Source organism: Rutidosis leptorrhynchoides, chromosome 4 (genome assembly GCF_046630445.1).
Source record: "Rutidosis leptorrhynchoides isolate AG116_Rl617_1_P2 chromosome 4, CSIRO_AGI_Rlap_v1, whole genome shotgun sequence".
Classification (NCBI taxonomy): Eukaryota; Viridiplantae; Streptophyta; class Magnoliopsida; order Asterales; family Asteraceae; genus Rutidosis; species Rutidosis leptorrhynchoides.
Window position 1 is genome coordinate 611,392,058 of NC_092336.1, and position 14,043 is coordinate 611,406,100.

Here is a 14,043-nt window from a genome sequence, read left to right on the forward strand (position 1 = left end):
TATTTTTTATCATTCATCCAGTCTCTTTTTATGTTTATTGTTTTTCATATGAATTATATATGCATTTTGATCAATGATAAATGTAATTTTTTTGTTTAATATATATGTTTTGATTGATCAGTGAAATCTACTTTTTTAGAGTTTTGTTGTATAATAAATGTTTTTTATAGACTTTTTTAGTGCTCTTTTGTTTTTGTTTGTGTTGTATGATAAACTATACGCAGTTTCATGTACTTTTGTACCATTCATTATGTATTTTTTAATCATTCATTATAACTGTAGGCAGTTTATAATATATAACATTCATAATTTGTTTTTCTTTCATCAAAATGTAACATTTTAATCTAATTATTGTATGAATTTTTTTATTATTCATCGTAAACTTTATGATGTTTCATTTTTTTTTCTCATTCATCATGTATCATTCATCATTCATCATTCATCATTCATTCTTTATAATTTATGATTCATCATTCATCATTCATCATTCATCATTCATCATTCATCATTCATCATTCATCATTCATCATTCATGCTTCTTCAATAATCATTCATCATGTAATTTATAACTATTTTTATTGTATTTTTCTTTTATAGGCACCAACTCTGTCTGTAGAAATCATTTTTTGTCTTCTTATGAGGATGAAGGTCCTGATGGAAAGAAATTGTGGTTTCCTAATGTTCCAGATCATTTTAATCCTGTTATTGGTTCCGTGCTTAGATCATGGGAAGATTGTTTATATTTTTACGACTTATATGTTGAGGCTGCTGGGTTCAATATTAAGAAAGCTTCTGAAAATAAAGATGAAGATGGTTCAGTTATTTACCAAGTTTATAGGTGTAATAGGGCAGGTCGTCCTGCCCCAAAAGCTCTTGTTCCCCCTGCTATTGTTAATCCACCTGCTGTTGTCAATGCATCTCAATCTGCCCCTGATCCTCATTCTTCCATTCCTGATAAACCTGCAAAGCGAAAGCATTAGCGTAGGAAAGTGTCTAACCGTAAATCTTCTAGTATTAAGGTTGAATGTGAAGCTTGCATTAGATTCAAACTTATTGAGGGTAAGATTGTTATTTTTAAGTTTTTTGAGGGGCATAGTCACAAACTCATAACTGAAAGGAATAGGAATTTGTTGAATAAAAGGAGGAAGTTGGATCCTGAACACATGAAATTTCTTTTCAAACTCAGTACTATATCAAATATGGGTGGATTTAAAGCTCACACACTTTTTAGTGCTCTTAGTGGTGGTATTGATAATGTTGGTCCTTTGCCTGTAGATTTCAATAATTTTCATCGTGATTTGATCCAATCTCTAGGTGATACTGATGCACATATTGCTATTGAACAACTGCTTATGAAGAAAAATACTTTACCTAACTTCAGTGTCGAGTATTACTGTGATCATAATGATTTTTTACGTGGGGTTTTTTGGGCTGACAATATTTCTAAGTTGAACTACAAAGAGTTTGGTGATATTGTTGGCTTTGATGCTACATATGGTACAAATATGTAAGTTTTCTGTAATTCGTATCACATTATTTTTGTTATTTATCATTCTATTTTTATCATTCAACACTTTATTTTTATCATTCATTTTTCATCATTCATCATTCATCATTCATAATTTCATCATTCATCATTCATCATTCATCATTCATCATTGATTTTTCTCATTCATATTGACAGATTACTTATTTTTCTTTTTTTATCCTAAACTTGCATTTTATTTTGATTATAAATTAACTAAATAATTATTATTTAAGACATTATTCATTCATAATATCATTCATTAAACATTAAAAACATTACTGAATGATTGAAATACTTTATTTTTATCATTCATCTTATAATTTTTATGTTTTTTTACATGATTTTTTATTACTGATTTTTTATTATAGGTATAACATGGTTTTTGTACCTCTCACTGGAGTTGATAACCATAAGAAGCTTGTTATTTTTGGAGCTGCTTTATTAGCTAGTGAAAGCATAGAATCGTTTAGTTGGTTTCTTGATTGTTTTCTCAAAGTTTTTGTGACTGAACCGGGCTTAGTGTCCACTGATCAAGACCCAGCAATGTTGGAGGCTATTAAAATAAAGTTTAAGACTGCGCAGCATCGGTATGTATGTGGCATATCAGTCAAAAACTTGAAAAAAGGTAAATTTTCTAGTTTAATTCATGTTTTGATATCATTCATTTGTTTTATATTATTTTTTTGTTTTATAGGTTGGTCGTGAGTTGTTTTCAAATAAAGATTTTTGTAAGCAAATGAACAACATATTCTGGAATCAAGAGTTGAATGCTGAAAAGTTTGAAAAGTGTTGGCAACATGTTTTAGATGAATTTGGCTTGCATGATGTCGATTGGTTTAAAGATATGTATGCTATGAAGGAGAAGTGGATACCGTGTTTTTTCCGAGATACACCAATAGCTGGATTGATGAGAACGTCATCACTTTGTGAGAGTGAAAATTCATTCTTTATAAAATGCAAGAACAAGCATTCTAAATTGGTGGAGTTTTTTCACGATTCGATGTTGTAGTTGAAAAGCAGCGCCATAACAACACGGTTCTCGAGTTTGAAATGGATAATAGATCTATTAATTGTGTTACCAATTAGCTAATTGAGTTGCATGCTAGGGATTTTTATACACCAACCATGTTTCTGTTAGTTCAAGAAGAAATATTTCAGTCTTCTATCTCTTATGTGCAAATCAGCTCAACCATTGGAGAGAATGAAGACAAACAATTATGTGTAATTGAAGAGAAATTTCCTCTTCCTCGTCTAAACTGGAAATATAGGGTCAGCTTTCACTTCATATCTTTTTAAATTTTTCCTAATCTGATTACTTACATTTTTTTTGTTTTAATATTTTTTAGGTTTAATTTATTTATTTTTTTCTTTCGGTATATTTGTCATTCATCATATTTTTTTTGTTATTATATGTTTTTGTCATTCATCTGTTTTCATTCATTATCTTTTTTTGTCATTCATCTTTTTTTCATTCATTATGTTTTGTTATTCATCTTGTTGTTAACTTTTTAATTTCCTCTTTTTTTTAGGTTACTTTTAATGTTAAAACTGCTGAAGCCAGCTGTTCGTGTTTGCTTTTTACACGTGAAGGTCGTTTATGTAGGCACATATTTTATATGTATCATGTTCATGATGTTGTTGCTATCCCTATGGTTCATTTGTTGAGGAGGTGGTCAAAGGAGGTATCTGAAACATTTAATTCCATTTTCGTATATTATGATGATAAGTCTGAATCCAAAAAGATTATCAATCACGTTTTCAACAAGCTTAGGAAGGTTTCCTCTTTATGTCGAGATGATCTAGATAAACTTGTTAGTTTTAGAGATAAGTTTGATGTATTAATTTGCGATTTTTTTGGTTCTACTTCTGATGAGCCTTCTACATCTACTAGAGGTGAACATATTAATAGACTATGGGGATTCTCTAAACCAGTCAATTCGAATATCCGTGCTCCAGAGAATATTAGAAACAAAGGTCAACATAGATCAAATCGGATATTGTCTTCCAAAGAAGTGGTTGTTAAGAAACATGTTAAGACAAGTGCTTGCAAGCGTTGTGGAATTCATGGTCACAATGTTCGGACTTGTACTACTGACCTCACTCAACTACATAATTCAAAGAATAAAGGAAAAAATGTCATTGATTTTGAATTAGAAGACGAAAGTGAGGAAGATGATGAAGACCTTGCATATGAAGATGAAGATTCTGATTCTGATTAATTGTTAATGTTTTTATCTTTTTTTATAATTTTCTATATGTTTTTATACTGCTACTCTTTTTAGTATAATTTTTTGTGAAAGTAGATTACGAGGTATTTTTTCAAGTTTTGGATCATTCATTAAAGCATTTTATTATTCATCTTTTTTTAATCACTTGTCATAAATTTTATCATTCATTATATTGTTTATCTTGTTTTTAGTCATTCTTAGCTCTTTCTTTTTATTTATCAGATTTATTTTATTATTTATCACGTTCTTTTTATCATTCACCACGTCATTTTAATCATTCACCACGTCATTTTAATCATTCATCTTGTCATTTTAATCATTCATCATCTCATTTTTATCATTCATTACAACATTTTCATCATTCATCACCTACTTTTATCATTCATCATCTTCTTTTATCATTCATATTGTTTTCCATCAGTCATCATCTCTATTTTATCATTCATCATCTTTTTTTTATTATTCATATTGTTTTCCATCATTTATCACCTTATTTGTTTTCAACTTACTGTCCTTCATCATCTTCTTTTTTCATTCATTTTAATTTTTTATCATTCATCACATCCTTTTTTCATTCATCTTGTTTTTTAATCATTCATCAACTCTTTTTTATCATTCATCTTCTCAAGTTTTTTTATCAAAATTAAAAGATGAATCGTTATGATTACTAAAATCATTTTGTAACAGTACAATTACTGTATGTTTTAAGTAATCATTTATAACTTTTTAAATCATTTTATTTTAAAAAAATTAGTTTAAATTCATAATATTACAATCTAATAATCCATTTTTGTTATCATGAATCATAATCTATCGTTATTTTAAATTCATAATCATTTATATCTCATTTTCAATCTATCATTCATCGTTTATGAATTTTTCTAACATATCACAAACATTCATCATAAAACTTTCAATCATTCACCAAACATATCATTCATTGTTCCATTTTCCATCAATCAGGAAACAAACATTTAGTTTGTACAAAATAAGCATCAAACAAACACTGGTTTAAGACATTGATATTCACTATTCGTCAAAACACAGTTCCAAAATATTTCATTTAATCACCTGAATTCTTCTTCTATTCCAAGACATCACTGACCTTTTTTTAAAACCTTGAATTATTTGTCTCTTTATAATTCTTCTCTTCTTTCTTTAGGTTCTCTTCTTTCTCCTTTTCTGAATGAGTTACTTCATAGGTATTGTACTTTTCCATCCACTCATTCATAGATTTATTGGTAGGATGTGTTAAAATCTTCACTCCATATTTCACACTTAATTCGTTTAACTGTTTTATTTGAGCTGGTCCTTCTTTAAAGAAACCACTCTTCCATTTAGGATCTCCCATGTATGTTTCCATGTGACGCATCACGAAAACACCACAGTCTATATCGTTTGTTTTTGTGCTCCATGCCAGTGGTACCACATTTACTTTGCATCCCATTTTTTCAATTGGATTTCCTTGATCTTTTAGATACTGTTTAAAAATCAATCCCTAAAAACAATATATTCTCTTAGTTAAGTATTAAAAATTTTAGTAAAACAAACTACCTATAGTTAAACACGATAGTTATCAATAATTTAATCAATATCAATTTTATCTATACTTTTTATCATTCATCATAATTATACGCAGTTTTTTTAACACCTAATATTCTATCATTCATGATATACTATAAGCAGTAATATGTATATTTTCTATCATTCATCTGTATTTTTAGTATTCATCATAACTATCTGCAGTTTTTTAACATATAATGTTCATATTGTTTTTATCATTCATCATAAACTATATGCAATTATATATAGTTATTGAAGTAACATTTCATAGTTTACTTACCACATTTGTTGGTATTTTGCCATACTTGTTTTCGTATATAACTTTTTTTCCTGAATTGTCAATCACATCAAGGATTCCAGTCTTCATGTGTGCACAGATCAGATAAAAGTGATCAGATTTGCAGATTGGAAACATCACCTGTATTGATTTTTTTTTATATCAGCTTATATGAAATATAATTCTTCATTTTAATATGAAATATGTAAATATATAATTTTTATTTGTCATTTTTTTCATACCAGATCATATGAACTGAAATTCCTTTTTCCTTCATCATCTTTCACAAAATTAAGTACATTGGCATTGAATTCTTCCTGGTCTGATTTGGTTGGCTTACTCTTCATCAACATCTCTATTCTCTACATGGTGAATAATATCAAGTTAGTTTATAAATTATAAAAAATATTTTCAAACATATGATATAAAATAAATCATGAATGATATCTATTCATTTAATTTATTCATTTATATTGAAATGATTGAATATTTTTTTAAAACTTACAATAAAACTTGTTGGCATGAAGTATCTTTTCGGAGAATTATCTGAAGCATGCTTTTCTTCATCATTCAGGATTGATGACCAAACATCAATTACTGGTGCATGAACAGCTATCCGATAGAATAGACTAGCCATGGGCATTGGGAAACATGCTACTGGATAATCACAAGTGTATACAAAATCGCTGGAAAAAAAATAGATATCCGAAATTATGTTAATTTTATCATTATATATGTCACTATTCTGGTAACTTTTAGTTGTGTTTTTTTAATACGTGAATGATAATATATAAAAGTATACTTACTAATCATCCTGCAGAAAAGATTTGAAGTATCTTGCAATTTTCTTCTCTTCCTTCTCAACTTTTGCTTTGATGTTCACCTGTCGTTCATACCAGGGTGATTTGTACACTGCTGCTAAACGAGTTTCTCGTTTCTCTTTTCCTTTCATGCCCTCTTCATCATTTATGTAACATCCCGCCTTTTTTCGTTTACTTTTCGTTTATTCATTTTAAAGTTCGTTATATATTTATAACATCTCCCGCTAATACGCGTTTTAAATTATCTCGTTTAGGTAATTCATGCACCAAGTGAAACTAGAGGGACTAGACTTGCCAAATGACCAAAGATGTTACTAGGTCAAAGTGGTCAACATTCATTCTCATCCATTCATCCATCTCTTTCTCTCTACTACTTCCTCCATTTTATCTCAAACTCCAAATCCAAAGATTCATCATCTATTTTCGTTCTAGCAAGTGTCCATCAAAACAAATTGCGTTTTTGGAATCCTTGCAACTTCCTCTTCGATTCCATACCGATTTCATTACATTTGGGTAACTTTCTAAAATCACTAGATTTTGTGTTCTTGATGTTTTTAACTTATAAAGTTGTTAGTTAGTGTCTATGGCTCAAGTCTAACATGAATATATGATTTATATGCTCGATTTCGTTGTTTTAGTGTAACTAGCATGAACATGAAAAGTGTGTGTTTGATTTTGAGTTTTGGATGATTTAATGTTGTTGTTATGATAAAGTGCAAGTATTAAATGTGTTCCTAGTATCACTAGCTTCAATTTGATGTGTGGGTTGCTTTAGATAACTTCATAAACTTGATTATTGATTTTGGTAGATTTGGGTTAGGGTTTGATGAACTTGAAATGAACCTTTGATGCTTTGAATGACATGAGATGTTATTAGTAAGTGTTTAGTTGTATTGTATGTCTAATTATCTTCGAAACGACATATCATTCATGTAAATTGTTTGCCCGAATCATTGATTTGCATTTATGAACTTGAATGCATTAAATGATGAGCATTGAATGTGATTTGGGTTGTTGCAAGTATTAAATTGTTTGTTGAAATGTGTTTAGTTATTTTCCTCGTCAAAATACCTTCCCGATGATATAAGATACATGTTTTGATTGTTTGCGGGTCATAAATTGGGATTGTTTGAGTTTTGGTTCGTGCATTTCTTTGTTGCAGCAAAACAGTGTCTGGATACAGATCTGAACGCCGTCCAGATTATTGGACACCATCCAGGCCTTCAATTTTGGACACCGTCCAGCAAATCTGGATGCCGTCCAGATACACTACCAGATTCTGTTTGGTTTGGTCATTTTTATGAAAAAAGTTTGCCATGCTATGGACCTCTGATTCACATGTAACTTGTTCTAACATGCTCATATATGATTAAAAACCTCAGAAAAATAGTTCGGGACCCGACCCGAACATGTTGACTTTTCGTTGACTTTTACCCGACCAAAGTTGACTTTTAATCAAACTTAACATAATACTTATGCGATCATTCTAACATGCTTTTATACTTGTACCTTGCATGAAACATGACAATTTGATTCACATGCTATTATAATCGAGTCTTAACGAGCCATAAGACTAATTGAACGCTTTGACCGACCGTGTTTACCGATATTGATACAAACCTTTTTGTTTAGGTCAATACTAGCATTCGTTCTTGCACACGTTTACTTGTTGAAGTACTTTTACATACGTGCACTCAAGGTGAGATAATAGTCCCACTTTTACTCTTTTGAACTTACAATTGGGATGAGAAAACATAAACGTTTCTTTTTACTAAGTGAACACAAGTACAGGAAAACAAACATTCTACATACGAGTTTGAACAAAAATCCTCAATTCGATTATCATTAGTTACACTTGCCGGGTGTAAGCGAGAACTTATGTTATATGGCCATATGGGTTTGACAAACTCTCATTCAGGCGTTTCGCTACCGTCTACGAATGAAATATATTTTTGAGAAACATTGTATGCTCTAACACTATTGTGATGGAGTTCTATGGAAGGAATGTTAAGCATTGATAATTGGGTGCTCGTGAAACAAATTTTGGAATGGTTTACTATTATATCAATGTTGCAAATCTTGTGTTTCACTTGTACTTACGTAAACCTATGATTTCACCAACGTTTTCGTTGACAGATTTCTATGTTTTTCTCAGGTCCTTAAACGTTTTGTGATACATGCTTCCGCTCATTACTTTTGATACTTGCTTGGATGTCGAGTATACATGCATACGTGGAGCATCTTTTGGCTACTTTTAAATTTTATCGTATATGTTTCAATTGTGCTTTAAACTTTGTTATGTAACTAGTTGTCGAACTACTTTGTAAACCTTGAAACATCTTTACTTTTGAAATGAATGCGACATACTTTTGGTCAAACGTTGTTTTTAAAGACTTATGACCACGTAACTGGACCTAAGTAGACGGCGCCGTCAATGACGATTTTGTCGGGTCGCTACAATTTACATTTTCATTTATATCTTTCAGGATCTCAGCTATCATAACAACCCCCTCTTCAACTTGTTTATTTTTTTCATTACCATCCTCCTTATCCAATGCTTCATTAGTTACCTTAATTAAACATTTATTATAGTTAGCTCTTATCATATAATAAATAATTATTCTTGCTATTTTTCATTTGTATTATCTACCTCATTATTATTCTCTTTATTTCTTTCTTCAACATCTGTAACTTTCAACTGTTCACTAGCATCTACTAGCTTATTCAATCCATCAACATTCACCTGAATTAAACGTTGATTATAGTATAGTTTTTATCATATTGTTTTTATTAATAATTATTCTTTATATTTTTTCATTAATATTATCTACCTCAGTTCTATTCTCTTGTATTCTTTCTTCAACTTCTTTGACATTCAATTGTGCACTAGCATCAACATTCACCTGAATTTAAACGTTGATTATAGTATAGTTTTTATCATATTGTTTTTATAAATAATTATTCTTGATATTTTTTCATTAATATTATCTACCTCAGTAGTATTCTCTTTTCTTCTTTCTTCAACTTCTTTAACAATCACTTGTGCACTAGCATCAACTTCTTCATCTAATTCTTCAGTATTCACCTGAAATAAATATTGATTATAGTTATAGTTTTTATCATATTATTAATAATTATTTTTGTTATTTTTTACTAATATTTTTTTATCTACCTCTGTATGAATCACATTATTCCTTTATTCACTAGCAACATTCTTTTCATTCAAACGGTCAGCATTCACCTGAAATAAAGAATTATTCATTGTTAACATTCATCATATAATAAACAATGTTTGTATTGTTTCAGTTTATTCCCTTTAGTTCTTTTACCTCCCTTTCTTCAACTTCTTGCTCATTCTCAGCTTCTATGTTATTCTCTGCACTTGTTTCCTGCACCTCTTTTTCTCCATCATCATTATTATTTTCTTCTTCACTTTCGATTTCAAAATCCCTTATTAGTGACATTTTATAATCATCATTCCTTTTTTCTGGGGTGTTTTCATCTGACCAAAATTCCTCTGGATCATCTAAGACTCCAATCATCTTTGTTATCCCCAACCGAATCTTCTGATTATTTGGGAATTTTTCTAATCTCTTTTTATTTCTGATTGCAACCTTTTTAATCAGGTTTAAGTCATTTTCAATCCCATCTTCACATTCCTACATTTTATTATATTAAAGTATCAGTTTAATACAATATGATTTTTATATACATGAAACATTGTATCAAAATCAACTTTTATCATGTATATAAACTGAAATTTTATATTTCTATTTGTATTGTATTTACTAATTTAAATTTTAATATGAAAGATTTTTTTTTACCTTCTCAAGTTCTTCAGCTTCATCACTTCGATTATTTGATTCCTCACTTTCTTCATTCGCTATCTCATTTGCTATGTTTTCCTCTTGTTATTGTTCTTCTTCTTCTTCTTCTTCTTCTTCTTCTTCATCATTCTCTGTTTCATCGTCTCTTTCATTCGCTATGTCCACAAATTCCACTTTTCCAAATTCTTCTTGTTTTATTTCTTCTGTTTCCCTCTGTTTCAACATTTTTGTTGTCCAAATCGATAATGTCGTACCTTTCTTCGGTAACTCCATGTTTGCAATCCTTATCGCTTCCACATAATGCAACTGTAATTTTACATTATCAGTTTCCATGATTTTTAGTTACTATGTTTTGATGAATCATATAAAACAAAATGAATGATCATAGGGAGGTAATGTATTGAATAAAAACAAGATGAATGAAATTTTTTTTGTGTGAGTGATGAATGATACAAAATGAGATGATGAATGATAAAATATGGGTTATGAATTATAAATTTTTTTAATTAATCATTAAATTTTTTAACATTCATCATTTATTTTTTACAATATTTTTATTTTTATTCAATATATACATAATGAAGAATGTTATTTACATAGTGTACTTACTATTAAAACTATGACAGATCCTGAAAACCATATCGTTTCGTTTGATTGGCTCCACAATATCTTGCTCTTTATCAACCGCTCTAAAATAAAACCGCACCAATCATATTTACTTACATCTTTTACAGTTGGAAAGTTGCCAATTAATAATTGGTTCGCGGTTCCCATTTGATTGATTTCCACCATGGTTGTAGAAAATAAGACAATGAAGTTTAGGAAGAACTCTATTCCAACTTCATTTGAGCTAACCATCTTATCGTGAATTTCTTTAAATCTCACATCTGTTATCCCTGCGTACTGTCTTCTCCAAATGCTTTTTGTTGTATTATTTTTTGGAGGCTTTTTGAATACCATAATCTGCTTTACACCCATTGGAAATCCAAACAACCTATGGATACTTTCTCTTGTAATAAGAATTGTTCCCTTTTCAAACTCCATTTGGCTTGTTTCAGGGTTGAAAGCATTGACACAGAAATAAGCAAGTTTCTTCGGAATTTCCTTTATATTCATATTTAGCAGTTTCTTGAATCCTAATAACTCAACTCTATGCTTCTGTTCCTTCATCATTTTCTCCATAACCAAGCACAATGTTCTTGGAGACATCCTGGTTTTCAGTTTCTTAAACTGTTCGGATTCCTCATTCACTATTCTTTTGGTTTTTTTGGTTTTCCCCGTTTTTCTTTTGTCCATTTTCCTTCTCTTAGCAGATTTATCTGTATTTCATATTTTCAACAATAATTTTTTAATTTAAATTATTCTATGATGAGAAATAATTAATTTCCAAAATATATGATGAATTATCCAAACATAACAATATATATGTACCTGCATTCTTGTTTGGAAGTCGTGCATCAAATCTTGATCGCTTAATGTTTTTTCCAATTTTCCTTTGTTGAACGTAGTACATTGCATCATCGTCTGTGCTGCTTTCTTCATCTGTTAATGATTAAGTACATTTAATTTTGAAACCGATTAATATTTATTTTGTAATTGAAGTATTGAGCATTCATTAAACATTAATCAAGCACTTATCATTCATCAAAACATTTTTAACTAATCAAACAATTTCCATTACTTTATTAATATTTATTTATAATCAAATACTTATAATGCATTTAATTTCTAGGTCGATATTAAGTTGTTTTTTCATCTTACCTTGTTTGTATTCTTCTTCCTCATCTTCAGATTCTGTACCTTCATCAATATCAGCTTGTTTTTCACATTGCTCTTCTATATCATTCTCCTCCTCCGTGTTACTATTTTCACTACTTTCATATTCCTCTTCAGTAACTTTTTTTCCCATTATTGTAGCTGATGGTAACAAAAAACTCCAACATCAACACATTATTTATCAACAAATAATTGATTATTCATCATTCATTATTCATCATTCATTATAATTACTACTAAATATTTTTTTATTTTAAGCATTCTATATCAAACATCAAACCTAAATAATATCATTTTACTAAATATATAGTGTAAGCACATGCATCCTGTTAATCTATTATTTTTATGTGATAAAAAATGATAAACAACATTAATAAATATTATAATCATCATTCATTAATTATAAAAAAAATATACATATGTATTTAATAATAATTAATATACCTGCAATATTTCCTAGTTTAAGCTTCACTTTGAGATTATCTATAAATATACAACAAATAAACAGTTACGAATACATTTTTTTAGTATAATATTTATATATTAAACAAAATTTATTTGTGGTTACTACCTTTTGTGGTTTCCGGTTCGTTATTTTTCTCCATTTTTGCTTCGTCTTCTTTTGAGCTTTCTCTTTAATCAGAGATTCAATCTATTTTAAGCAGTTCGAGCTTCTAGTTGTTTTTAATTAGGGTTTTCTTTTTGATCGAGATTTTTTAAGAGAGAGAGCTATACAAGTGACAAATGAAGTATGAAATTGAATAAATGATTAAATTGGGGTTTTTGTGATGGTCACGTGAGGTTGGATCACGTGACTTCTATTTTGTTTCTTTTTGAATTTTTTATTAATACTCCAAATATATTTATAAAAGTATTGGATCAGTTAAAAAAAATTTGGGATTCAAAATTTTTTGAATTTTATATATTTTGAATTTTAAAATATTTTGAATTTCAAAATATTTTATTCTCTCTCTATATATAGTTTCATCGTTTATCCCCAAAACCATAATACTGTATTAATAATTAATAAAAACCCAACCCTAAATATGGCACAGCCGTCATCTCCACCACGTTCGTCATCTCCACCACATTCACCATCTCCAGAAATTCTGATTCCACCATTTCATGTATACAATGAAATGGATAAACAATTCGTTGTCAAAACCGTGAAGGTCATCAACAACAAGAAAAGAAACTTGAGCGAGCTTTATGAGAAGCACAAAAATTATCAAAAAATCTATCAAAGCATCATTGACGTGAAAGAAAGTTATAAGAAGATTGTTGATAATGAATTTTATCATAAAATTTCAGCAGATGCAAAACCAAATAAAGTCTTCGAAAACTGTGAAAAGAGGATTGAGCTTAATAACATGAGAATGGAAGCAAATCTGAAGAAGATGAAATATGAAGAGAGTAAAATAAACTTTCTTAAGGATGAGATGGAAGAAGTTATTAAGCATTATAGATGAATTATTAGATAATTATGTTATCGTCTTTTGTATCTTGGTTTTAAAATCTGTATTGTAATGTTTTTTAATGCTTAATGAATGATATAATGAATGAATAATGTTTTAAATAATAATTATTTACTTATTCATGATCAAAATATAAGTTCAAGTTTATGACAATAAAAAAACTAATAATTGTGTCAATATGAATGAGAAAACGTATAATGAATGATAAATGTTGAATAATGAATGATGAATGATGGAATCATGAATGATGAATGATGAATGATGTATAGTGAATTATGAATGATGAATGATGAATGATGAATGATGAATGATGAATGATGAATGATGTATAGTGAAAGATGAATGATGAATGATGATTATTGAATGATGAATGATGAATGAAGAATAATGAATCATGAATGATGAATTTAACAATCTACATTACATCTTTTCTTTGTGTAAACCTTATAAAAGAAGCTGAATGATAAAAAAAAATTATTTAATGAATATTAAAAAATGTATATATTTAATGAGCAGCACTTATTTTTTTATCTATAAAACATAATTTC

At 29.0% G+C, this 14,043-nt stretch overlaps 1 protein-coding gene across 1 annotated transcript; it reads left to right on the forward strand.

Moving 5' to 3' along the window:
• The first annotated feature begins 1,199 nt into the window (after positions 1-1,199).
• On the forward strand, positions 1,200-3,747 carry LOC139843016 (protein FAR1-RELATED SEQUENCE 5-like). Its single transcript, XM_071833104.1, has 5 exons — positions 1,200-1,507; positions 1,897-2,119; positions 2,223-2,507; positions 2,615-2,797; positions 3,058-3,747. Exons 1-5 carry the CDS (start codon positions 1,200-1,202, stop codon positions 3,745-3,747), a joined length of 1,689 nt encoding a protein of 562 aa, XP_071689205.1.
• Positions 3,748-14,043: the final 10,296 nt, after the last annotated feature.

Excerpts from the sequence above, each read along its gene's own strand:
- LOC139843016 (XM_071833104.1), top strand. The coding sequence starts at position 1,200 with ATGGGTGGATTTAAAGCTCACACACTTTTTAGTGCTCTTAGTGGTGGT. Across the intron at positions 1,508-1,896 it reads GCTACATATGGTACAAATAT|GTATAACATGGTTTTTGTAC; the intron begins GTAAGTTTTCTG and ends TTTTTATTATAG. Across the intron at positions 2,798-3,057 it reads GTCTAAACTGGAAATATAGG|GTTACTTTTAATGTTAAAAC; the intron begins GTCAGCTTTCAC and ends TCTTTTTTTTAG.